We start from the raw sequence: 27,470 nt of genomic DNA on the forward strand, positions 1-27,470 counted from the left end.
TGCAAATTTTGCGAGCGTTCAGCCGGGAGCTGCACGCATCTCCCGCTAGGGGCACCCTTGCGAGGAAAGTGAGCCTGTCTGGCGGTGTGACGTCATACATCCAGGCTGGACACAAACTACGCCTCTCGCGGAAGAACGTAGAGGGCTCTCCGAAATCTTTGCCGTTGCAGGTTTGTTTGGCAGCCACGCAGGGCCACCATGTCCAGCACCGGGCTGCGAACGGAGCTGGAGGGATACCTAAAGGCGCTCAACATCGAGGCGGTCTGCCTGGAACACCCCGAGGTAGGTGCTCCGAGCCAGGCGCTCTTGACGTGTCGGGAACCCCTCACAGGTTCCGCGAAACTTATGCACAGACGTTCGTATTAGACACGTGTCCCCGAGTAATGTGCCTGGGTCTTCACGGCACTTGGAGCCTGTCGCCTTCCTCGGAGTAAGGAGCGCTGGCACTGCCACGTGTCTCCGGCGCACGTCTATGCTTGCTTTCTCTTTTGGAAGGCGCTGAATGATTTGCTTCCTATGCTATTGTGCACGTGCTGTCCTGCAGGTTTGGATTCTGGTTGAGTTGCTGATATACTGCATTCGTGTCATGCTTCCAGTGCTATCAGCTAGGTCTGCTAAGGATAGCCCCCTCTTTCCACTAATGGAATCCCTTCTGTTTTTGTATCCGCTGACAAACAAACCACTCATGCTCTAATGGTGCCATCTGGGAAAGTAAAGATTACTTCGGCTGGGGAACAGGCCTGGTTGATTGAGTGACAGAAAGAGCTCTAGAAAAGAGGAATGATGAGCTTATGATAATTTTACGTGTTTTTTAACTTCCCTTTTTATGGAGCTTCGTATTTATTTGATTTTAATTTATCTGCACGCTTTTATGTCAACCCTTTCTTAAAACGACTAAATATATTATACGGCTTTCAGTTTCTGTTTAAATATGCCATTCTACTGGTTTGTGAAACAAGCAAACTTTTAAATGAAAACCAATTATTTAACAACTACTTAAACATCTTTACACTCTGAATCTCTAAAAAATCAATTCGAAACGTTTCCTTTTTGTTTCCCTGTATTAATATTAACTGTCCTTCAGCATTCTACAATATCCTACTAAATCCTACTTCCAAATTAATTACCCTAGTGCATGTAGTCAGTTTCCTCGTCATCAAGCCAACACATCCTTTCTCTCAGACTCCAACATGTCAAAACTTGTCTCCCTTATTCTCCCAAGCACATCTCCAACATAAAGCGTTTGTTGTTCGTCCATATGTGTTTTTGAAGCTAGATTACCTGAGGATGTATTTCGTTACCACATCTGAGGTGCTCTTCAGACCTGTAATATAAATGGCGTCATAAATATCTGTCCCTTTATTGTATTTACCAAACCTAACACTGAGCCACCTCTGACAAGGAGATCCGTACATATATTAATTCCTATCATATTTATCATGCCCCACACATTTGTATGCAGGCTGCTACAACCAGTGTAGCAGATACCAATGTACCTTTCTACAAAACGTTAGATTGCCTTCACCTAGTCTGAGTTGTATTGCACTAGTTGGGACCGTTGCACGTGTTTTTATTTTGATTTCCAGAGTTTTACACCACATTATCCATCTGACTGTCTGATAATCCTGGAAAGGACAACAGGGACCCTCAATAGGCTCAAACAGTACCTGTTAAAGAATACAGCCCCTAAGGGACTGTTGGTGACAAACGCTCCTAGGATCTTCCTCGAGGATGCAGTGTTTAGAAAAGAATGGGCCCAAATAGCCTGGCACTGCACCCGTGATTGGGCTATCCTCATTATAAAAACCGCATTGCGACTTTCTGAGGCCATTCAATTAGAGATACAAACCACAGAAGCCCATTTTAAAGCAACCCTAACGGGTTATAAAAAAAGACTGGACGACCTGAACAAAGAGCTTAATGATTATAAAGAGAACTTAGCCCAGGCAAAGGGCCAGAAATTTCAGAAAGACCTAAAAAAAATGGGCATACGAAAAAGTGTACCCTTATTCGACACCTGAGTTTACTCCACCGACCAAATCAGGTTATAATTCTGATACTTCTAACGATTCACAATCCTGTGGCTCTAGCGTTGGGAGTTCAGGCAAAAAGAACAGAGGTCGAGGCAGGGGCCGGGGTTTTTATAATCCAAACTGGCAGCCATACCAACAGAATGGAACACATTTTCAAAATTCATATCCTTCACAACCACCTTTTCCTTTCCACCCATGATGGGTTGGAATCAACCTTTTGGTCCGATGCAGCCACCCTTCTTTCAACCCCCAATGTTCCAACCTCCTTTTTTAGGGAGGGGCCGGGGAACAAGGGGCAAACGAAAAGGGCCCAACCAGGTCCATTAGGGAACAGAACGACGCGGTTGGCGACAACACAAGGAGCAAGACCGCGGAGCAGAGGGCAGGTCCGAGCAACCAGAGGGTCTGATCACAAACTTGACCAGTGTCATTCTAACTGAGGATGAGAGCAGGGTTTTGGAAAAGGGCCTTGGGTTTGTACCTACCCCTGGCTTTGACATGTTCAAACTACGTTGTGAACTAACTGAATTTTTCCGTAAGTTAAGATTAAAAAGTTTTTTTGAGAAGCAAGTGACGGAACCCACACAGAGACTATCGGGTGACACTAACTTTAGACTCAAGTCTACTTTCACCCCCTCCACACAGTGTTTCACCTGAAATACTGGCCTTTGAACAGGCCGTGGTCAAAGAAATTGAGTCAATTGAAACACCTAAGCCGTACAAAAATCTAACAGCGGGTGAATTCAGAGCGATACAGACATTACAGAATAATTCTGATATCGTTATAAAGAGTGCGGACAAAGGGGGTGGTATAGTCATCCAATACAAAAGTTCCTACGATCAGGAATGCAGACGCTTACTGAGTAACGATACCAACTATGTCCTGCTGAGAGAGGATCCTTCGGAGAGTCTCAAATCAGAGATAATAGAGCTTGTAATGACAGCGGAACAGGAAGGATTTGTTACTAAACAGGAAGCTGATTTCTAAACAACTTCAGAGGGTAAAATTCCATATTTTTACACCCTCCCCAAAACGCATAAGGGAATCCTACCACCACCAGGGAGACCCATCGTTTCGGGTTTGGGTTCTTTACTTGAACCTTTGTCCAAGTATTGCGACTTCTACCTAAGACCCATAGTTGAGGCAACTAGCACCTACATAAAGGATACTAAAAGCCTACTCTCTTTGCTGGATACAGTGACACTACCGGAGGGACAATGTCTTCAGGCAACATTAGACATTGAGAGCCTTTATACGTGTATCCCACAAGATGCGACAATCAAAGTAATCTCTCAAACTTTAGAGACCAGTCCATGGGATTATAAGGCATCAAAATCCTTTGTGGTGGACTGTGCCACTTTAGCCCTCAAAAGAAACTTTTTTCAGTATGAGGATCAACTGTATCTACAAGCCACGGGTACCTCGATGGGCAGCACATTTGCCCCCAGTGTGGCCGGGTTGTATGTGTTTAATTTTGAATCGATGCACATCTTACCAACTGATAACCCGTACTTTGCCAATATCATTTTGTGGCAAAGATATATAGATGACGTGCTACTGGTTTGGAAAGGAAGTGAGGAGACACTGAGTTCCTTCTTTACTTGGGTCAATGAGCGTGACCCACATCTTAAATTCACCCATGAATTTAATGAATCAGCAGTAGTGTTTTTGGATGTTACCATCACACGGGTAGGCAATCAATTGAAAACCAAGACCTACTATAAACCTACTAGCAAGAATAATCTCCTACACTATACCAGCTTCCATCCCCAACCGCTCAGGGAGAACCTGCCGTTTGGGCAGTACCTTCGTATACGGAGGAACTGCAGTGATGTAAAAGATTATAAGGAGCAAGCTAACAGTTTGACTGAAAAAATGCACAAACGTGGCTATCCTGAACATCTTCTTACAAGAAGTTATAAAAGGGCTCGCAATCAAAATCGCGATTCACTTTTAGAAGAGATTCCGAGGAATGAGGACAATGAAGTACCACTGACATGTGTCACTACATATAATACAGCATCAAAAGTAGTGAGTCGCAGTATCAATAAACATTGGAGGATCCTTACATCCAATAATTGTAACTGGGAGAAACCTCTGTTCTCCTATAAAAGAGCGAGAAGTCTCAAGGATTCTCTGGTCCACACACGCCCCCGAAGAATGCAGGAAACTCCAAGAAGTGTCCTAAATGCTTGGGGTCTACCACTTGTGGTGGGCCACTACCCTTGTGGTAGTTGCAGTGTATGTCCCTTCACTACAAGTTCGAAAGTTTTGGAGTTGGAACCCAATACGACCTGGGAGCAGAAGAGTCATACGAACTGCAATACAAGCAACGTTGTTTATTTGATAACCTGTCCCTGTGGTTTGAAATATGTGGGGATGACCAAAAGGATGGTCAAACTCCGCATAGGAGTAGCATAAGATGTGGCAAAAATACCACCAAAATGACCACCCACTTTTTAGAGCATAGACACTCCCCCAATGAGATCCACTGGACAGTGATTGAGCATCTACAACATGGCAGTGAGCATAAACTATTTGAGCAAGAACAGAGGTGGGTGCACCGCTTATCATCTCACTTGGTGGGACTGAAAGATGACATTCCGTGGGGAAGTATTTTGAAACAGTAATTACTTTTCCATCCCTGTAAAAATATTTTGGTCTTCACTTAAAAATGTCGAACATGATTACCATTCACTCCATGAATATTTGACTTCGATAATAACTGGGTATTACACATTGCTAGTGTCCTAACGATTTACCTGGCAGTTCAGCATTTTTGTTCTTATTGTGGTAGTGAAATGGATTAAACTTCTTTAAAGATGAGTGCCCATTGGGTCTGTAGCTATCACCTGATATCAACATAGTGGTCCCCAACAGTTGCTTGCTATGAATATGACGAAGGGATAATTCTGAGCAATCCCTGGCAGTAATGAAGGACATACTTCGTTGGGTTCCTAAAATTGTAAATTGCAAATTTAAAATTTTGATTTAGTTTGCACCTTACGTCGTTACCAATAATCGGTGTTTTGGTCTCTTGATTGAATAAAGTATAATATGCCTCCGTTACAGCTGGGAGGTTGGCGGTCTAGCCTTCCTGGAAACTTTACCGGAAGTGTAAAAACACCGCCAAAGGATTTCACTTTGTAATCAATTTCTTTTCAAGAGCAAAGGCATGAAAAGGTAGTCCTTTTCCCAAAGCACCGACAATATCAATTCGATTCTTGGTTGTATTGGTATGGAATTACCAGAGAATACGAGATTGTAATACCAGCACTTCCGCCGCCCAGGGAACAATCCCGATCACGTGACCTATGATGTAGTCACGCACAAGCAACGCGGGTTGAAATACGGGAGTGGCGTTAGTGCAAGTAAGATCCGGACATCAGTGGAATGGAGTTTTAGGTTCTGGGCGGCGAGACGTTGTGTCAAGTAAGCGAAAGTTTGACTATCGCGTGTAGAGGCTATGGTTGTGGAAATACTTATCAGCAGAATTGGGCTGATCGGTGGCAACTTGTTCTGTTTGGTTTGCTTTTCCAGGTAGAACATGACGTGAAGATTTTGCCACACTGAGAGTCCATGTGGCACGCTTACTTTCAGATTCGAGTAAGTGTGTTTTGACTGACTGAACTTTTCCATGATTTGTCTGGTTTTTCGTTTATGTAATCCTTGAAAGGGGGTTATGAACTGAATTTTATGGGTTTGGCATCCGGTGTTTTTAAACGTGAGAACTTACTTTATGAAAAAATAAAATTCATGCCTCTAAAAAATAGATTGGCGAAGAAAGAGCCATTTATAGCTCATGTACTATTTGATAAAAAGACCTAGTAAGAGTCCAGTAAACACTAGATTCATGATGGTGTTTTGCAGGTCATTCTTGATACTGGTTAAAATATACACAAGATTTATGTGTTCCTTTCAAATTGTTTCACAGATTATCTCCAGGCTAAATGCAGGAGTACTGGCTGCGGGTAAAAACCGTGAGTTAATCAAGGAGGAAATTATATCCTGTTCCTTTTTTATATCTGTCCCCACGGAGTGGGCACGCCTTAGCGAGCGTAAACCCCCGGAGGACTGTCTCTTTATTGTTTTTTGGTCCTGAAGAAAGCTGAGCACAATACGCATGAAACAGCAGAAACATGTTGACCACACACACCGGGTCACTGGGGTTCTAATACAAACCACCAAGTGGCCTCACTGATTTTAATGTGAGCAACTGGTCCTTTAATAAAGTTGTTTGGGTCCAGCTGTGATCTTTTAGCGATCACTTTTTATCACTCATATCACTCATATCACTTCACATTCCTGAAATACCTGCTCCGCTGCAGTTGCAGGCGTTGAAGCACACATGAGGGATACTCGGTCCCTCCTGTGGGAACCCCATGATGAAGCATGTCACCACTAGGATGAGTGAGGGTTCTTTTAGGAAATAGTTTTTTCTTTCCCTTTTTCCAGTTCTCTGACCGCACGTGTTTATTTAGTCTTGTTACACTGTGTTTTTCTTTTAAATAGGGACAATGTCACTTGTGAATTCACAGCATTAGGTGCTCTTTTGTTGTTGTAAACCCTCAATAGGCTGCCACATTTTATTACATTCCTGAATCCATTCATTGATATCATAATTCGATTTTTATCCTTCCAGAAAGGGGCTCCTCGTCAAACCCACATATTCAATATAACACCGTGTTATTCGCAAAAACGTAATGTCCGAAATGTAAAAAAGAAAAAAAAATCCTGTTGATCTTTGGAACAGTAAATAAGACAGTCTTTGTTCTTCCAAGTTTACTTCTCGTTTTGCTCGTCAGTAGTATCATGTCTTTAGTACTGTGGGTCTTCTACCACCTCTCCAAATCACTTAAGTGCTTCAGTCGGTATCAGTGGAAGGTTTATGGTGAATAGAAACAATCTTTTGACTTGCACCTCTGTCTGGTCTTTTCTCCATTTCATAAGTGTCTACAGGACAATACTCGAGGCATTTAATTATCACTGATATCTCAAATCCTTTACTGCTTTGCACTGCTCAAAATTTCTGAAGGTTCATCGACTCTCTTCGGGTAGGGACGTCAAACCAAAAAGGCTTAAGGAGTTAAGAACTGTCGAAGACAGTCAAAAAAGGCAAATGTCCTTCTGGGCTATAGTATGGAAAACATGTATTTTTTTTGGGATGCACTGTAGTTTGATAAAGCATTAACATGAGGACAGAAAAGTAAACCAGATGGCTTCTGGCACTTTAGTACAACACCAAATGTTCTCATAGTGTTACTGTCTTCGGTGGTGCAAAGTACATCTAATTTGTCCACAATAGGCTGTGGGTCTGATTTATGAGTAGCTTGTTCATATGTCAAACTCTTTATTTCGGTAAAATACCATAAAAGAGCCAAACATTCAGGGTAAACATCTTAAATTCCATTTTTAGACTGAACAAGCCATAATTGTTTAAAAGAGATACAATTTAAAGGTAACGCTGGGTGTCGGGCTGTAACAGCGGGCAGTAGGATGCCTAAGAACAACAATTATCATATATTTAATAGCTTTCAGGCCGTCAACGAATCGAAAACAACTGGGCAAAATGGCTATGTCCCTTGTCTAAAGTGGAAATGCATTCATTCAAATGTGTGCGGTCGTCAGACTATAAAATTTACATTCATGGACATTACACAGCAAGATTAAAATAGTTATTTAAAAACGTTAGTGTTCATAATAAAAACAGATTTAAAAAAAGGGTTTGTTATTGTTCAAGGATATAAAAATACTATTTACATTTTGGAATTAGTGACCATTATGACAGTTATTCTTGGTCGGGTGGGTCGTCACGTCGATAACTCTCAGGAGTGGGTCGAGAGGGTTGCAAGTGCCCTCCTTCTAATCGCCCGGGAGTGGCCCAAACATTTCGCAGTTGCGCACACAAATAAGGGTCTTGCCTCTGATTGCAGTATGTGCAGGGCCACCATAGACTCTCGGGTTCCAAGTTGTTTGCAAACTGGGGTTAATATACCCAGGCAAAAACAAATATACTGGCGAAGTTCAAGTGTCGACAAATTGGTAAAAGATAATCAGGCACAAAATTAGCATTCAAGGATTTGATTTAATAAAATTTATAAAAAGGAGTCATGAGGATAATCGACAAAGAGACAAATAATAAGTAACAATAAAAATTCTGGTCCTACGGGAGGCCTTGATGCAGGGCCGCGGCGCCGATAACACTCTACCATATGTGGTGCGCCACACAGCCGGAATATGGCAGTGGTTTGTCGAAAGGGTGTTGAGACGGGCACCGTTTCATAGGGAGCTCCCATTGTGGATCTTGGCCCCGATACTCCGGTTGGAAGAGAATATGTCCTACCGGGAGTGGCGCTCTGGTGGATGTGAGACATTAGCGGACCTCTATCCGGACGACTCCTTCCTGTCCTTTGAACGTGCCATGGAGTCCTTTGAGCTGGGAGGGGGGCAATACCTCCACTACAGAAGCCTCCAAAACGTGGCCAGGACAACATGGCCCCAGTATCCGGAGGCGCCTCCACCCATATATACTCTCGACATCATTTTATCCTGTGGAAGAGGCAAACGGTTGATCTCCCTTCTCTACTCGGCCATGCGCCGAGACTCAACCCCCCCGATGGCACCGGCTTGGGAGGCGGACTTGGGGGTGGAACTGGAACCTGACCAACGGAAACGGATCGACCCGTAAGGTCTCCTGCAATGCGCGTTTTAAACCTATAAATTTTAACTTTGTCCATCGAACCTATATGACCCCTGTCTCCCTGCATCGCATATCGGCGGATAGACGACACACTTGCCCGCGGTGTGGAGCGCAGAGGGCGGGTTTCCTGCACTTGGCATGGGAATGCCCTCTGGTTCAGGACTTTTGGCGGAAAGCGGTGGCCCACATTGCTCGGGCCACACATATCAGGCTTCTTTTAGACCCGATCCACTGCCTCCTGGCGCTGGTACCCAAGCCCAGAAAGAAAAAGCTGTCTTATAAATTCTTGCAACTCTTGCTAGTTCTGGCGAGGAGGCGTGTGGCTATCACTTGGATGGGTCAGAGGGCACCCGAGATTCCCCTTTGGCTGAGGGATGCAAGAGAATGGGCCTTGGCTGAGGAGACGCACATGCAACGCACTCGCAGGGATGGGAAGCTGCAGGATGATCTGCTTGCCTGGAGAATGTTGTGCATGGAGGGGCTGGCGGAGGATGATTCGGATGCCACCAGCGCTGAGCTATTTACTCCCGCTGACCCGGAGTCTGACTGTGCTGGGGAGGGGGCTGATGTGGGGATCTTGGATCCAGTGTAAAGACCCTCTGTAGCCACACCGATATTCCTTGATATGTATACTTGTACGTAGCTGTGATCCCCATAGGTCCATACTACGTTATAATGACTGTGCCTTAGCTGGGCCCCACGTATATGACCTACTTCGTTCGACTCTGTACTAATGATGCCTTTTTTGGGGGTTCTGGTTATTGTTAAAATGTTATATAAAATAAGAAAATTTGCGAATGTACTAATAGTTTCTTATCCTTAGAGCACAAATGCAATTTTCCTTTCCTCCGTACATGCTTTGCTCCTACGCCGCCCAGCCTCCGGGATGTGGGCCGTATTTGGCTGTGTACCTTGCAACAGCGTGTTATCATCTTTTACATGTAAGCGGTCTCGATGGCCATGTACTTTGTGCCTACTTCATACTTTCGCAATAAAAATATATTTAAAAAAAACAATAAAAATTCTTTCATTGGAAGTTTGATATATATGGATTATTGTTTGTGCAAATATTCCCAATGATTCGAGGAGAGATGGTTTTCGTGACGAAAACCATCTCTCCTTCGAATCATTGGGAATATTTGCACAAACAATAATCCATATATATCAAACTTCCAATGAAATAATTTTTATTGTTACTTTTTATTTGTCTCTTTGTCATTGATTATCCTCATGACTGACTCCTTTTTATACATTTTATTAAATCAAATCCTTGAATGCTAATTTTGTGCCTGATTATCTTTTACCAATTTGTCGACACTTGAACTTCGCCAGTATATTTGTTTTTGCCTGGGTATGTTATTTTCTCATAAATTGTTTGCCCTGACCCAGGAAATTTACCTTCATCAGGGGTTCCTTGTTTTTTACATATTGCAAACTGGGGTTAGCCATTTGCCCCTAGGCTTTGTGTATGCTGTGCAAGCAAAGAGAAAATCGCCTATTGATTCGTGCAGGCAGGGGCAGCAGGGGCAACCCTTTGGTTGGGCTTTATTGGTTGACCAAGAGATTGTAAATGTATTAATTGCCAGAATACCATGCCTTAATTGAATGTAGAGCTTCCTGTCAGCCGGCACCTCAATTATATATACGTAGCTTTCTAAGGAGTGGCTGACTTTGAAGTCTCTAAATTCTTCAGATAGTCTGTCCTGATTGCTAATCCAGTATGTATTTTGTTCAACCCATTTCCAGTATAGTAGTTTGAGCTGTCTTCCGGTATGGGTTGGTGGACAAACAATATTATGTCCTGGTAGGCCAATGCTGGACATAAGGCTTTTAACATATTTAATCCAGCCTATTTTGTTTGTGGTGTCTAAGACACAGACCTCATTAGAAGTTGCAGCATAGGGTGTCAATTCCGGGGTTGTGACCATCCACTGCCAAAATAGCAGGAGGCGAAGCTTCGCTAGGTCACTAATAGGCTTAATATCCATATCAAGTTTTAATGGGCAGAGAGGAGTGCTTTGCAGGAGGGAGACCAGATTTTTTAGGAACTTGTTCTCCGAGACTGTGAGGTCCCTTACTCTTGCCATACCCTACAACTCAGCCCCATAAAGGGCACTGCTTACAGCCTTGTAGCTATATAGTTTCAGCGCTGGTGCTATTGGCTTAGTGTGAGAGAGACGATGTTCCTTCCTCAGAGCCTCGGTTACCTGGGAACATTTGAGGTAGGCCTTATTGAGATGGTGTTTCCAGTAGCTTGTTATATTCAAATATGCCTGAACCTCAGTTTATGCAAGGGCCGAAATTAAGAGTTACAGGATATTTAACACATCTGATAATTATTATTGGATGTGGTAAATACCTCAAGCTTAGTTCAATTGCGGCAAGACAACCTGCTGGAATTTAACAGGGAAAATTTGGTAATTGTGTAAGGTATTTACCGTACCATGCAGATTTTGGTGCGCTAAAACACCAAAATCTGCATGTTATTCCCCCAATAATTCTTATAGGTGCTATTTAGTGCACCTGATAAATAACGTACACCATGGTATTATTTATCAGGGGCATTAAATAGCACCTGTACTTGAAGGCCGGTTCTTAGTAGGCAGCTAGCTATCTAAAAAGCAGTAGATACTACCTAAAGTAGTAGATACTACCTAAAGTAGTAGCATACTCCCTTAAACAGTAGCATACAGTCTGAAGCAGTAGAAAAGGACTGCTCACAGAAACATAACATTTATTTAATTATGCAGCACAATATCCTTGGTGCAACATCAACGGTTGCATGGCTAAACACTTATAATGTCCCAAAGGCGAGACCTATTGGCTATGCCAATGCTTGTTTTAATGCTGCTTTCTCTGCTAGTACCACCAATGCCTTTGTGGATTCACTTGTGCTATACAAATGATCCGATTGTTGACTCTACTGGTGAAGCAACTCGCTTTGTGTGTATACACCGACAATCTCACTAGTGAATGTTTTACCGTTGTTTGTGAAAAAAACAACTCTAAAAAAAATATTACTTTAGTAAAACTCAGGAGTGTGATCAAAATTCCCTGAAGATTGTGGTACTGTTGTGAACAGTAATTGGTTCGGTCAGGGAGACCCTTATCCGAAAAATGTGCGCACTTTTAAAAGGAACTGCTCCGGTTCCTTATCTTACCTTATTGCCATGTGCTTCAAATTTTAATCAAAGACCATAAACTCAAAGTTTCAATCCTTGTTTTATTTCGAAGTTTATCAGTTTCTTCAATGTAATTAAATTATTTAAATTTCAATCCATAATTACAAATACCCAATGCATTTCGGGTCGCTCAAAAGGACCCTTCTTCAGGGGTATGAAAAAATATACAATAAACAAAAAGCTCATCAGTCCCAGTTTCTAATAGGAAAATATATACAATATAGTACCCACATTTTCTCCAACAAAACCAAAATGATCGTGCTGCTGTATTTTAACAATGTCCTGAAGGGTCCCTTTGAGCGACCCGAAATGCATTGAGTTCTTGCAATCGTGGATTGAAATTTAAATAATTTGATAACATTGAAGAAACTGATAAACTTCAAAATACAACAAGGATTGAAACTTTAAGTTCATGGTCTTTAATTAAAATTTGAAGCACATGGCAATGAGTTAAGATAAGGAACCGGAGCAGTTCCTTTTAAAAGTGCGCACATTCTTCGGATAAGGGTCTCTCTGACTGAACCAATTAAAGTTTGATTTTTTGGCACTCTGACTAAGTGCAACAAATGGAGCAGCACACAGCGAACTTTGATTAGTGATTAACTTTGTTTAAGTAAGTGTGCACAGAGAATCAAAAATGATTTACTATTTTCTTGTCGACCCATCTCTGGAGCACCTACAATGAAATTTGAAGATATAGCACAAATCACCGCTAATAAAGAGGAAACATTAGTTTACACAGCTGAAGAAGCAAGTGGGATTTATGATTTGATACAAGAAGCTAAAACTTTCAGTCCTCAAATCAATACGGTCACGCAACTCTTAAAACAACTTGAATATGTTAGCAGAAAGGAAATCAACCAAAGGGTCCATGCCACGACACTGATCCACTATCACCAAAATAGGCGAATTCCAAGAGGCCTAAGAATTGCTTTAAAACCAATGCTCTGCAGGAACAATAAAGCTTTTGTTGAGAAGTGGTACCAGATTCTCAACAAGTGTTCTTTGGACCTTATTTTATTAATCATGGAAGAATTGTCAAGTATATTAAAAGGTCTGGAAGAAGAGTTAGTCAACATCAAAGCAGAGTTAGATAAACACGCGGATTTACAAGACACACTGAATGATATCAATAAAAAATTAGATTAGTACGCGAAAGAGGTTCACAAGATAAAAATCAAGAAGTACCGCAGGGACACTTGATTATAAACTGGAAGAAGTTTATACTTGGGCGGAAGTCTGCAGTCAAAGAAAATGGCAACAGAAAACACATACAAGCTCATCCCAAGAGAGTATGGTTTCAGACTCCGATGTTGCACAAAATAGACCACAGATAAACTTGGGAGCAAGCACATCTACACAAGCCACGAATATTTTAGCAGCGAAAAGTCCATAGGTGGCTTTTTTGTCCACGAGTCCAGCTGCCAACAACACTCCAAATATAGAAAAACCCGTAGGGGCAAAAGACACAGACACAGACCCAGAGTCAGTCAAGAGGTCTTTGAGGAGTTAAACAAAGACGACTTGGTGATTAGTATATCTAATGTCACTTTAACTCAGGATCAAATTCAAACACTGACTAAAGGAACATCGTTTGTGCCTACATACAGCAGTAACATAGCTGAAACAGAAGTGGCCGTTTTCAAATTTCTACGCACATTGAGACTTAAGTATTTCTTTAGTATTTTACCAACATCTTCAGACCAAACCGCAGCACAGGAATACGTTGAGTTAAAAAAAAAAAAGAGCACTTTCTGTGCACCTTCGTCACATACAACCATTGATATTTTGAACGACTTGTCAAAACCGACTGCAACAAAATTAAATTTGGTATAACATCTAAAACCAATTTTGCTAAAAAAGTATGGAACATTCTTCAAGATCTGGCTGAAAACACAGCTTACATTACAAAAAGCAGACAAGGGCGGCGCATTGGTCGTCATGAACACTGAATTATATCAGAATAGTGTGTCCACTCATGTTCAAGATCGAGCAACATATATGAGATTGGAGAAAGATCTGACAACGGAATTCCAAAAGATTCTAAGGCAAATTCTGGATAAAGCCCGTGACATGGGCTGGATTAACACAAAAACATATCAATTTTTGGATAGTGAATTTCCACGGCGTCTTAAGTTCAATATGTTGCCAAAAATTCATAAACACTTACATCAGCCTCCCTTCAGATCAATAGTATCAGCATGTGGATCTATCTCAGAGCCGATTGGTCAATATTTGGATCACTTTTTGCAGCCCATGGTACAGACTTGCTCGACATATATTAAGGACACTACAGCATTTCTCAACTTTCTTGATATACCCGATGAAGACATGTCACAATGGTGGCTATGTACAGTGAATGTAACTTCACTTTACACTTCAATTCCACACAATGAGGGACCGGAAGCAATAGAGTGGTTTTTATTAAACAATGAATGTGCAGGAGCCAACAAGGTTTTCTTTTGGAACTAATGCATTTCGCATTATATCATAGCTATTTTGAGTGGGGTGGCAACTTTTATGCCCAGTGTAATGGTACATCTATGGGCTTTGCAGGTGCTCCAACCTATGCGAATCTGTTTATGTCTAAGTTTGAGCATGACTATATCTTGCAGGAAGCAATATGGAGTGAGAATTTGGTGATGTTTAAAAGGTACATTGATGACATTTTTATAATTTGGAGAGGAGAAGAGAAGACCCTAGTTGAGAGGATCCAAAGTCTTAATGAATGTCATCAACACATCAAATTCACTAACACTATGGATAAAAAAAGGATTTCCTATCTAGATGTGTTAATCCAAATTGAAGACAACAGAATCAGAACCAATGTATATATAAAACCGACGGATCGGAATAATTGTCTTCATTACAAAAGCTTTCACCAGCTGACACTGAAGAGACATTTACCATTTTGGCAGTTCATAAGGTGAAAAAGGATCACAAATACAGAGGAAGAAGCTATGGAAACCATCAAAACATATGCTGGCGGATTCACACAAAGAGGCTACCCGGAAATATTGATCAATGAACCAATAGAGAAAGTACGACCTATGGAAAGATCAACACTCCTCAAACATAAGACCAAAGCTGAAGAACAATTTAATATATGCATTTTGAAATACTCTACGGAGGCCAATAAAATCAAGAACATTGTTAAATAGCATCGGCATTTGATACAGGAAGACAGTGATCTCAGTTGCATATCCAAGAACAAAACAATTTTTGCTTTTCAGCGCTCAAGGAACCTCAAGTATTACTATCTAAGAAAGCTAGCAAATATTCATCCCTTAAATTTAAAGGAATGCAAATACGTGGAAACTGTACTCATTGTAACAATGTAATTAAAAGTAATGAATTCACACACCCCACAAAATGACACAAACTCAGTTTGAGACACACAAGCACGTGTGATACTAAAAATGTGGTCTACGCCATAAAATGCCCATGTGGAAAAATTTACGTAGGCATCACGGAAAGGAAAATAAAAATCCGAATAACCGAACATAAGAGCAATATAAGGTTGAAAAATGAAAAATCATCAGTGGCCATGCATTGGCTGGAAGCGGGACATAATGTGTCTCAGTTAAGATTCACCATACTGGAATCTTTGAATATCTGTCCTGGGAGCAGGGGTGGGGGAATCATATCGCCCGACGCCCGAACCAACTAGAATTTTATGAAGGGCAAGAAAATGTATTGTCTATTTTGTCCGACGGACAAGTAAGACATTAAATCACAAAAAAGAAATGAGCTGTCGGCACTCTGAGGCTCACGGGCAATTGAAATGCTGTCAGAAAGACTTTGGAGACCTATGACTGGCTGGAAGCCCATGGCTGGGTTCTATCTAGCCAGTGATTGGCTGGGGGAGTCTTACGCTAGACGTCAGTGTGCTAGCGTGAGTTCATCACTGGTGCAGCCCACCTGCTCTTGGAGCCCAGCTGCTGAAGTGCAAGGGCGGGCGCCGAGGCAGGAAACACTTTTGCAGCAGTCTGGGGTCCCAGCGCTGGGGGCAGGTCTCTGTCACTGATTGCTGCACCACTCGCTCACCCTGTCCATTGGGATCCGTCCAGGGCAGTCCACTCATCTTTGGTGCGCTGCGGGGCACTTCCTGGAATCAAGAGCGGCAAGTCGTCATCTCTGACACAGTGAAAGCTTCACCAACAGGCGAGTCAATCTGATAATGGCTGTTGCAGCGGTCAGAGCCTTAGGAAAATTATGCTAACTGTGATGCTGCATGGAATGGTCTGGTATCAGTAGGCGTGGGGGCAGGGTCAAATGTGTGGCATGTTATTTACAGTAAGGCAGGAACTTCTCCACTGCCATCGGCTGATCAATGAGGCCCCAATTGCAATGTAACAATGCCACCAGCGTTGATAACGAGTGAAAACCCAACTAATGGAGTCTCTATTTAGTTGACCTTTACTTTGTCAGTCTGCTTTTATGGACGAGGCCACATTCGGGGGCTCGAAGCAAACTTTAACACCTGGCAGTCTTACAGAAAAGGCAGCTTTGCAAGTTTATGCGTGCGCTGTAAATAGAATTTTTTTTAAAAACTGCATCTTTTTCCTGGGGTTAAACAATAAAGTAAATTTTAATAAAAGAAACGGCCCATAATGAAGCAGGCAGAAAGTATCTTCGTGTTCCAGGCAATGTTATGTGTGCAGCGTATTTCACACAGCTCACTAAAACGTCGGCCACTCATGGCGTCTGAAACATCGTAATGTCCACATTTTTGCCTGTGGTCTCCGTTCCTAATACCATCCCCCACAGACTTGCTTGCCTTTTCCTTATTCCATTGCCTCCACCTTCCCTCCACTGCTTCTCGCTTAATCAGCGCACCCACTTTATTTCCTAATCTTGCTACTGCAGCACAGGAAAAGTCTCACTTCAGTGTCAATTTTACAGGCTTAATCTGGCAAGAAACCGGTTATTCTCCACATTTTGGGCACATTATTGTTAGCCTGTACTTCTATTTGGTTGCATTTCTCGTCTCATGCACCTACTGTAAACCACCACCCACCATGCAAAGTGCTCTGGCAGTTTGTGCTAAATAAACAGAGCCGCTGTGATGAAGCAGCAGTGAAGGTCTTAATTATGCAGCAGGGTTGACTGAATTATGTGGTCACAAAAAAATTAGAATTATGTAGCAGAAGGCAGCACATTTTTGTTTATCATATTACTTCATATTTTTTTTTTCATTAGTATATGTTAACCCTGTCAGTATAAATGTTTTGCCTTATTACTTTCAGATTAACACCCTAATACAGCAATAGCAATGAAAAAGTGACCAGTCACTACTTGTGATGAGCTTTCCACTGTGGGGCAGGATGGGTTACCCTCTTTTTAGAAACTTTTGATCTGGTTGAGCTAGAATCAACATTTTTGTTAAAATATGCAGTATAGCATCATTATGTGGCAAATTATGAGGAAAACGTCTCAGCTGTAGAATCTTATTATTAGAGTGGTTCTGTTATAAATCACGCATGTACACAGGACCTGCCATCTGTGGGGGACCATCTGTCATTTACAACGATTAAAAATGGCAAAAATTGCCAAACCAAATTCAATATAAAGTAGAAATTATCAGAATGTACATTTGTAGGTCTCACAATCACGTTACATTGACAACTGCATGAAATTGTACAATATTCCCACCTTAATTTTATGCAACCGCTGTATTGTTGCATTTTTGTTGCACAGTTACGTCAGCAGTAAAAATGAACCCATACCAGATCCAAGGAAAAGTGACACTGCCACCTGTGTTGGCATTCGTCCTATGTAGACATAAAGGCTTGTTTTTCTATCTCTACATGATTTGACAAGGAGTGTTTTTCTTGTGTGCCTGACTTTGTGCCTTCTTTATGCATGTGCCCATTTCGAAATATCCACGCATCATCCCATACACCATCAGAACGCTCAGCTTCTAAAAAAAAAACACATTGATTGCACACGTTGCTGCAACGTTAAAACCTTCTCTTTCAGCAGGCCTCCCAATACTCGTATATCAGCATCCGGCAACAGAATTACAGGATTTTCCCACAAGATAACAGGCACATGTGGGTGGGGGTGGGGGTGGGGGGGGTTGGGGACATTGGAAGGAGAGAAACCAGTGGCAGAGACTCGGATTTGAAAGAAAAAGTGACTACTTCACAAATCTAAGTGATACAAACTTGCACATTAGGGAGCTTACTCTTCTAGTGCCATTACTATAGCACTACTGTGCACAAGAGAACCCTGTTGCTACTGCCTGTGCTGCAAATGCTCCTTGTGTGGGAGAAGAATGTGGAGATTTAGCAGTGAGTGCACAATAGTATAATCACACCTCACCTGCCCAGGAATGTAAATGGTGAGATTGATTTAACTGCCCATTACTGCCTCTTGTGTATTTGTACTTGTGGATACTGCCTCAGTGGACCACAGCACATCTGCCACACAATGTTGGCTGCCCCATGAATCGTTCATAAGCTCTGCCAAAAAGTGCAGTTATTCCCATCCACACGTTTATCATATCGTGTTCACATGTGAGTATTTTTAAAGCTGGACAGCAACGAGTTGGCCCTAGGATGGCGAATTCCAGTCTCTACAATTGAAGTTTTGTCACATGCATACTGGTTGATAATTGGGTGCCGTGCAAACTGACACATCCACGCACATACTGTACAACAGTTGCATATAAGGATGCATGTCCATGCACTGCATAATTGGACTTGTGCTTGAAATAATGTTGCACAGTTTGTTGCACTGATTACAGTGCAGGTTTTCGCCGTGCAGACCCACCTTAGTGATTTATGGAATAAGTGGGGCAAGCAGATATCTTCCCAGGACACGTAGATTTCTGTAAAATTTTGTCCCTTGGCCAAGTAGATTTTTGACAAATTTCCTCACCCCTGTGGGAGCGATCCACATAAACAATTATTGAGATCTGAATTTCTTTGGTTTAAAAGACTACATTCCACACAACCTTTGGGGTTAAATGACGGTACTGAATTAATGTGTTTTCTTTAGATATTGTCTTCTGAACACGCATCATTTTATTGTTATCTGAATATGCGTTATTAATTATGTCCGTTAAATCCCTTACATGTTCATTCATCATGGGTAGCACTATGAGTATGGTGCTTAGGCTGACTAACTAGAAATGACAGATTGTTTTATTTACAATTTTGTGTCCCTGGCTTAGTCTTGGTAACGCTATGACAATCTGCATGACCCCTTTAAATAGAGTGCAGAGAATCACCTCGTGACTCCGTCACGTTGTATTAAACACGCATCGCGTAACGTAATTAGGAAGAACGGCATTCGAACAAGCACGTTGAGATCGCACCCTGAGCGAAGAGAGTAGATAAACTAAGTAAGTCTGCTAACGAGAATATTGGCTTTGTAAAGCAGGGTTTTGCATCAGAGTATGATGGCTTTTCACTCGTTCCGAGCGAAAAGCGGCCAAAGTAGGCTTTAAGCTTTATTGCGTGCATTGCGAATGAAACAGGCTCGACGTTTTGATGCGCGCTAGTCACGTTGTGATTGTTTTGGTTATTAACTGCCCGTATTTTAGAAACGGAAATGATTCACAATGTTTGGTCTAAAAGGAAGTTAGCGTGTATTCACTGAACACTGTATGGTTAACCGCGTAAGAAACATTCAACATTATGCCATTTAAACCAACGTGAAACTACGATTTTGATGTTAAAGCATTGCAATATGTTGCTGGGTGCATTATTGATAACGGACATTGTTAAAATATAGAAGCACAATCATTTTGGTATTGTTGAAGAAAATGTGGGTACTATATTGTATATATTTTCCTTTTAGAAACTGGGACTGATGAGCTTTTTGTTTATTTTTTCAGACCCCTGAAGAAGGGTCCCTTTGAGCGACCCGAAATGCATTGGATACTTGCAATCATGGATTGAAATTTAAATAATTTGATAACATTGAAGAAACTGGTAAACTACGAAATAAAATAAGGATTGAAACTTCGAGTTCATGGTCTTTGATTAAAATTTGAAGCACATGGCAATGAGTTAAGATAAGCAACCGGAGTAGTTCCTTTTAAAAGTTCGCACATTCTTCGGATAAGGGTCTCCCTGACCAAACCAATTAGAGTTTATGATTTTTTGGCACTCTGACAAAGTGCAACGAATGGAGCAGCACACAACAAACTTTGATTAGTGATTAACGTTGTTTAAATAAGTGTGCACAGAGAATCAAAAAATATTTACTGTTGTGAACAGCTCATTAATAAATAACAGACATGAACCCTCACCAAAAACACGCTGGCTTACGTGGTCCAAGACAGTCTAGTCTGCACACCCTAAACACATTTTTTTTAAAATATATTTTTATCGAGTTTTATAAGATATGCCAACATATCAACCATAGACACATACTTGTGAAATCCATACATGTAACACCATGGACATGCAAATCTGTTCATACTTAGCACTATGAGTGTTGACACAGTTTTACTAATTCAACCTGACAGCTAGGCTCTGTACATCGAATGTCTGTTATCTATAAAATCAAGATGTTCAGTCCATTTCCGTATTGATAAAGGTGTCTGAGCATACAATATAATAAACCCCCTTATTCTAACTTAACCGTCAAACTCTCATCACATAACACATAAATCGGCTGGGGCATGGGACAAACAATCAAGATTTCCATGTCTACAGTCCATTAAAGCGGCAAGTACGACTCTGGGTGATGCCTTGAGACACCCATTCACAAATCACAAATGCGCTGATAAAAGGCAAAAATGTGAAGACAAAGCTGTACTCAATGAAAACTAAGGCGGAATGAGCAGTATCACATGTAAATAAAGAAGCTGCCTGCTGTAGTAAAAGAATATACGATCCAAGTAGTCTTTCAAAATGAAGCACAAAACACTTTGATAATATGCTTTGTACAGTAAACTTTGGTACTCTGTAAAATGGTTAGCCTTCAAATGCATTACTTATTCAATGTAAGAATAGTAAAACCTCTTACTTACCTCTTACAAGGTAAAGTGGGTACGGCGCGAGATAATAAAAAAAAAAACATATGGCCCCTGTTTGCAGGAAGACGCTGAGGGGGGAGGGATGGGGAAGTGCACCCAAGAGCACACAGTGTTTCCCTTGCGGGAGCGAGCAGGGACACCATCTGTTTGAAAGTTAATTGAAAACAGATGTCGCCAAAGCTCGCTTCCGCAAGGGAATTGTCAAACGTGCACGCGTTGCCATTGAAAGCAATGCAAAGCGTGCACGTTTGTGGGCGAAAAAGCGAGTCGATTCCAAGAGGTCTCCTCCTGTGTAGCGCATGCGCGCAGCGTAGGCGAGACCTAAAAAGTTATGGCACACACAAACAAGTGGATTTAAGTACACAAAATTGCTTCCCCACACCTTGACCTTTTTGTTCTCTAATACATCCTACTTAGACAGGCCAATGTTGTGTGGGCCCATACTGGCACCTGCACAGTGTTCACACCTAGCATGCATACCTTGGCATTACCTTATCGTCTGACATGCACACTGGCATTCCAACATACCGAAAAATTGAAGTGAATATATATGTTGATGAATAATGCCATCAAAATAAAATGAAACACAGATCAGCCCTTTTATCCACTAATCTCTCTGGGGGCAGTCTCAAAAGCATTTGTAAGTACGCAAAGTAGTAATACAGGAGTACTCTTTTACATACTCTTATATGCCTTTATGAATCTGCTCCAAAACATACAGCTTCCTATTAGTAAAAGTGGAAACAAAATGCTACATTCAGTGCCAGAGTCAGTAATAAAATGTCTTTCACTGAAAAGATATAATTGTATAGATTATGTTATAGATTACGTTTAAAAACTCAAAAATGCCTTTGTGAATAGGCTTCAAAGCATATTAGAGGTGAGCAAGCAAGCAAATGAACAGCAAACTACAGGGGTCAGATCTTTAAAGATCAAACAGTTCTCTTCAACATTTGTAAGTGTTACAGTTTAAAACATCAGATTATATCACCGCACTTAGGAACATTTATAGTTTTGTCGATCACTGACACAGTATTGTGGTAATCAATATAGCTGACAAAAATAGTGTCAAAAATATTGTTTACCACAATATTGTGCTCCTATACTTATAATGTTAAGTACAAAAATATCGGAAACCAATATTGTTGACACTAATGTTAAAAAACTTGATTTCCTTTTTTATATAAATAGAGGGTAAAGTAGTAAATGTTAAATATTTTAATAAATATATTGTAAATGAAATATGTTCCACTAATATTTAATACTATATACTTATATAAACACACACATTTCTCAATGCGAACCAGAGTCGAAGATATGGACCCTTGCACTCCACAGTTCAGATTTCCACAAGTGTTTACTCATCTTAACACTTGTGGAAATCTGTACCGTGGAGTGCGTATATATATATTTTATATATATATATATATATATATATATATATATCAACACTCCAGCACTTCCTGACGGCGAACTGAAGAAAAACGGTCCACCAAGACCTTCAGATGGCAGAATCAATGTTTTTATTTCACCTCCTCATTCCATGACGCGTTCCGGGCAGCGGGTGCCCTTGAGATATATATATATATATATATATATATATATATATATATATATATATATATATATATATATATATATATATATAGAGCATCCAGCTTGTGGGGAGACGAACATATACCTCTCCCTTGTTCTATTATCATCACGCTGCCTGGCTGGCGAGGGGTCTCCAGAAGAAGCCCATAATGCCGCAGGAGTGGCAGCGTCCCCGCCCAGGGGCGTGGCTACAAATAAAGACAGTGAGTTCCTGTGCTTAGCAAATTGCGCCACAGAAGAAGGGAGCAGGTTTCTCCCGAAACGCGTCTGGCAGCTTCAAGTTCTGGAGTGTTTTGACCTGTGTACACGCCACTAGCAAGCCGTGAATAAAACTTGGGCGTTTTCTAAAAGAATCTTTCTGGTGGTCCTTCAATTTGGGAATCTGGAAACTGTGTAATGTTTAGCGGCCGTCCCGGTCGCGAAGTTGACCCCCCAGCCATTGGATCCGAGTCAGCACCACTGGGTGCGTGATGTCAGCGGATGGAAGACGCGTGAGCACGATCCCAGTAGTGCTCACGCGAACGCTCGTTTATGGCTGCAAAGCGATGTGACATGGCACATCTCACCCTCTCCGCCCACCTGGGATGAAATATTGGTGCTAACAAACACTTGAACTCCACACCTACATAGATAAAACTACGAAGCCCATAATGCCGCAGGAGTGGCAGCGTCCCCGCCCAGGGGCGTGGCTACAAATAAAGACAGTGAGTTCCTGTGCTTAGCAAATTGCGCCACAGAAGAAGGGAGCAGGTTTCTCCCGAAACGCGTCTGGCAGCTTCAAGTTCTGGAGTGTTTTGACCTGTGTACACGCCACTAGCAAGCCGTGAATAAAACTTGGGCGTTTTCTAAAAGAATCTTTCTGGTGGTCCTTCAATTTGGGAATCTGGAAACTGTGTAATATATATATATATATATATATATATATATATATATATATATATATATATATATCAACACTCCAGCACTTCCTGACGGCGAACTGAAGAAAAACGGTCCACCAAGACCTTCAGATGGCAGAATCAATGTTTTTATTTCACCTCCTCATTCCATGACGCGTTCCGGGCAGCGGGTGCCCTTGAGATATATATATATATATATATATATATATATATATATATAGAGCATCCAGCTTGTGGGGAGACGAACATATACCTCTCCCTTGTTCTATTATCATCACGCTGCCTGGCTGGCGAGGGGTCTCCAGAAGGGCCGTCCGCACGACTAAGGATAACCCAGAACTTGCACACCATATGTGAGTAGATAACCTTTGCAGGACCACAAGTACCACAATGCACGGCGCCCATCCAGGGACGTGCTATGAACATAAAGAAGGGTACTTCCTGCTACTACCCTGCACAATCAATTCGTCTTCCTCTGAAGAAGAAGGCAGCCGCCTTCGAAACGCGTCAGGACACTTGACGAAGCAGGATAATCATTAAGAATCTTGTTCCTGGTTTTCCAGCCATTTGGCGACCTGCCGTGAAATAAAGCCTTATCTGCAAACCCCGTCAGTGTGGTTGGTGTTTCACACCTGAGCTGTCATAGATAGATATATATATATAGATCCAAAAGAAAAGTTACTCCTTCTGGATCCCCACGACCCGGGAAAGGTGGCGTGCACGCCGGCGGAGTTACTCCGGTAATTTAATTGTCACCAAACATCCAAAGTTAAAGCGCGCTCTCAGGAAAAAAGAGAAAAGTTTGCGAAGTTCAGAAAAGTGCTGTTTATTCACAACGCGTTTCACCAAACAAATGGCTTGATCACGTGAAGAACGCTTGGAGTTCATAGGTTAAATAACATGAACAGCGTCTTTAGACACAAACATAGGACTTCGGCAAGGGTACTTTGAGAAACCAAATCAATTATCCTGTATCTTCTGTAATGTGCGAAATACAAGTTTATCAACAATCAATTGCAATATTTTTTGTAAACAAATAATATTGAATGCAAAAATAAACAATTATACGAAAAATTACAAATTGGTACCACTGTCGTTTTTCGCAGAGCACTCCCTCTAAAAACTACTCACAATACATGCTGATGGTTTAACTAATGAATTAGAAAACAAATAATGCTGAACAGACCATGGAATAAATGGCCATGTCTTAGCCCGATCAAATGTCGGGACCCCGCCCTGATTGGTCATATGTCAATCGCAATAACTGTCGTGATTGTACCTAAAGGCGGGCAAATCAAAAACTAGGGGCTTCTAGTGGTGCTGCAGGGACACTAAAGAGTGTGATTGGATTCTACAGTTGTATGTAAACTAGGATGTCATCACTCTCCTCTCTGAAAGTTGTTCTAGCACCACTGAAGGGATGAAGTCTACAAATTGTATGTCTGTGCATAGTGTTGTTGCGATTTTTGAGCTCATGATGCTTAAGCACAGAACAAATCTGCAAATGTCGCTGTAAGATTTTTTAGAGGACTAAAGTCGGATGAGAATTAGGTCTCTATGCACAACTCCTCTTCAGATTCACTCCCGCCAAGAGGGCTGAAGGCAGGAACGAGGGGGTGCCCCACAAATCTGCAGACTTTGGAACTGTCCCCTCCATTCTAAAACTGTTTTACCACGCAATACACCATTTTCCCTAAAATTACCACCATGGTGTTTGCCTTTTACCAAAGCACTCCTTTCTCCCCTTGTTGGGGAGGGATCCAGCATTTATTCCCTGGAATCTCAGAGACCCCCCTGAGAGAGTCCACAGCGTCAAGTGAGCCACACACAGCGGTGGCGTGGGAATGGTGCCCCTTGCCAAAGCACTCCCTCTCCCCTTGTTGGGTAAGGATCCAGTATTTATGCCCTGGAGTCTTGGAGACCTCTCGGAGAGACTCAACAGCGTAAAGGGAGCCACACACAGCAGAGATGTGGGAATTAATTTCCTCGTCACCCGGTTGTGTTTCCTTCATCCCCCCACCCCTGCTCCTATCCTCTCTCCCCCGAATCTCTCCCCTTGCCTGCTTTTTCCCTTATGTATATGTTTTTAACACATGTAACTACGCTCCAGCAACTTGTAACTATGCTCTGAAACTGTGTAGCTTGTAATTATGTAACTGGTAACTATGCTGTGAAACAATGCTCATCCTCATGTAAAGCGCTCTGATACCTCCGGGTCTAGCCAGCGCTATATAAAACTTTTCAAATAAATACAAATAAAATTTGCAGTCTGTGCTGTGCTGGAACACGCTGTGGTGGGCCCAAGGCGCTACCTTTTTAAGGCTCTCTTAAGAGCCTATGAAGGGCATCGCTATGGGCCCGCCGCCGCAGGCACAGGACTACCCAACCGGATTACAACTTCTAATCTGGCAGATGGTTGGCTTTGGTGGTCTGGGAGTGAGGAGGTGGTGTGGTGCCTCACTCCCACACTACCAAAGTGGTAATCGGGCCCTAAGGGGGCGATTATGACGTTGGCGGTGCTGCTCCGGCTTTGCATCAGCTCAGCATTGCCAAAGCTGTGCAGGGACCGCCTGCCAGATTCCAAGTACAACTCGAGTCTGGAAGGATTTTCTTTTGCCAATCCCCACAGTGGTGCCCTGAAAACAGGCACCGCAATGGGAACGCGAAGGAAGTTCCAGAATGGCACAGCCTGTGAAGTCCATGCACTGCTGGAACTCGGGGTGCATGTAAACATGGGGGCCCCCCTGAATACATCCCCATGGAGGTGGGGCACAAGGGCTCTGTAGGGCCCCCTTTTTTCCCCCTCACCACCAGCCTATTCATGGCGGTGAGCCAGTCATGAAAAGGCTGGTGGTGGGGAAACTCGAAATATGCTCATTGAACCGTGGCGGTCCAGCCTTGCATATTGAATAGCCCTGTCCACTGTGCCAATGCCAGGAACGGTGGTTCCCAGGCGCAGCAGTGGAGGCTTCAAAAAGCCACCCCGTAATATGGCGGCTGTAGGACCGCCACTGTGAGCCTGGCGGCAAAAAAACACCAGACTCTAAATCAGGCCCGGAGTCGGTACATAATGGAGTGAATAGGTCAAACTGAAACCAAGTTGTAGACCAAAAGCTGTTACAAAAGATGCCTGAGATATTTTGAATTATTTGATTGTCTGTAGTGATATCTAAAATGGTAGATACAACCATATATTTATTTTGCACATACATGTTTTTCTTGCTCTGCCAACCACTCCCTTAAACTGTACTTTATGATTTCTGTATTAGAGGATTTCTGCTGCAGATTACTGAAATGCAACAGTAATTTTTATTTTATTTTGTAGGTTTTCACAGTTGAAGAAATGATGCCTCATGTTCAGCACTTGAGTGGAGCTCACAGTAAAAATCTATTTCTAAAGGACAAGAAGAAGAAAAGCCTCTGGTTGGTTACAGTTCTTCATGACACACAGATCAACCTTAATGATCTTGCCAAAAAATTGAACGTTGGGAGTGGAAATCTGCGGTTTGCTGATGAAGCTACAATGTTAGAAAAACTGAAAGTGGGCCAAGGCTGCGCGACACCACTGGCTCTATTCTGTGATAACGGAGATGTGAAATTTGTCCTGGATTCACGTTTTCTGGAAGGAGGCTATGAAAAAGTGTACTTTCATCCAATGACCAATTCTGCCACCATGGGGTTAAAGCCAGATGACTTTTTGACTTTTGTGAAGAAAACTGGGCATGAACCTATAATGATCAAATTTGATGATTAATTGAAGTACTCGGGCAGTAAATACATTGAGAATCACTGTGAAGAAATGGATATAAAACATTATTACAGCATGATGGGATTCTGAAATGCGGTGCTTCCTTGCCATGGCATGTATGCAAAACAATACCCAATGCAGATATACTGGCCCTAGAAACAATTTTAACAATTCTAGCCCTTGGAATAAATTGCAAGAAACAATATGGCCATTAAAGGTTCTAGGGTTTTTTAACTCAATATTCATTGTGTTTCTGCGTGTCTTTTTACTTACTCCTTGGCAAATTGTTGTAACCTTTTGTCATGTATATGTCATC

General features: G+C 42.0%; 1 protein-coding gene across 1 annotated transcript; it reads left to right on the plus strand.

Annotated features, from left to right (window-relative positions):
• The first annotated feature begins 116 nt into the window (after nt 1–116).
• On the plus strand, nt 117–27,355 carry LOC144761852 (prolyl-tRNA synthetase associated domain-containing protein 1-like). Its single transcript, XM_078647078.1, has 2 exons — nt 117–282; nt 26,732–27,355. The coding sequence occupies exons 1-2, from the start codon at nt 199–201 to the stop codon at nt 27,158–27,160; spliced, it is 513 nt and encodes a 170-aa protein (XP_078503204.1). The 5' UTR covers nt 117–198; the 3' UTR covers nt 27,161–27,355.
• Nucleotides 27,356–27,470: the final 115 nt, after the last annotated feature.

Source organism: Lissotriton helveticus, chromosome 6 (genome assembly GCF_964261635.1).
Source record: "Lissotriton helveticus chromosome 6, aLisHel1.1, whole genome shotgun sequence".
Taxonomy (NCBI): domain Eukaryota; kingdom Metazoa; phylum Chordata; class Amphibia; order Caudata; family Salamandridae; genus Lissotriton; species Lissotriton helveticus.

What these genes read in the sequence shown, in the direction of transcription:
- LOC144761852 (XM_078647078.1), top strand. Translation starts at nt 199, where the DNA reads ATGTCCAGCACCGGGCTGCGAACGGAGCTGGAGGGATACCTAAAGGCG. An exon ending in TCTGCCTGGAACACCCCGAG is followed by an intron (nt 283 to 26,731) that starts GTAGGTGCTCCG and finishes TTTATTTTGTAG; the next exon opens with GTTTTCACAGTTGAAGAAAT.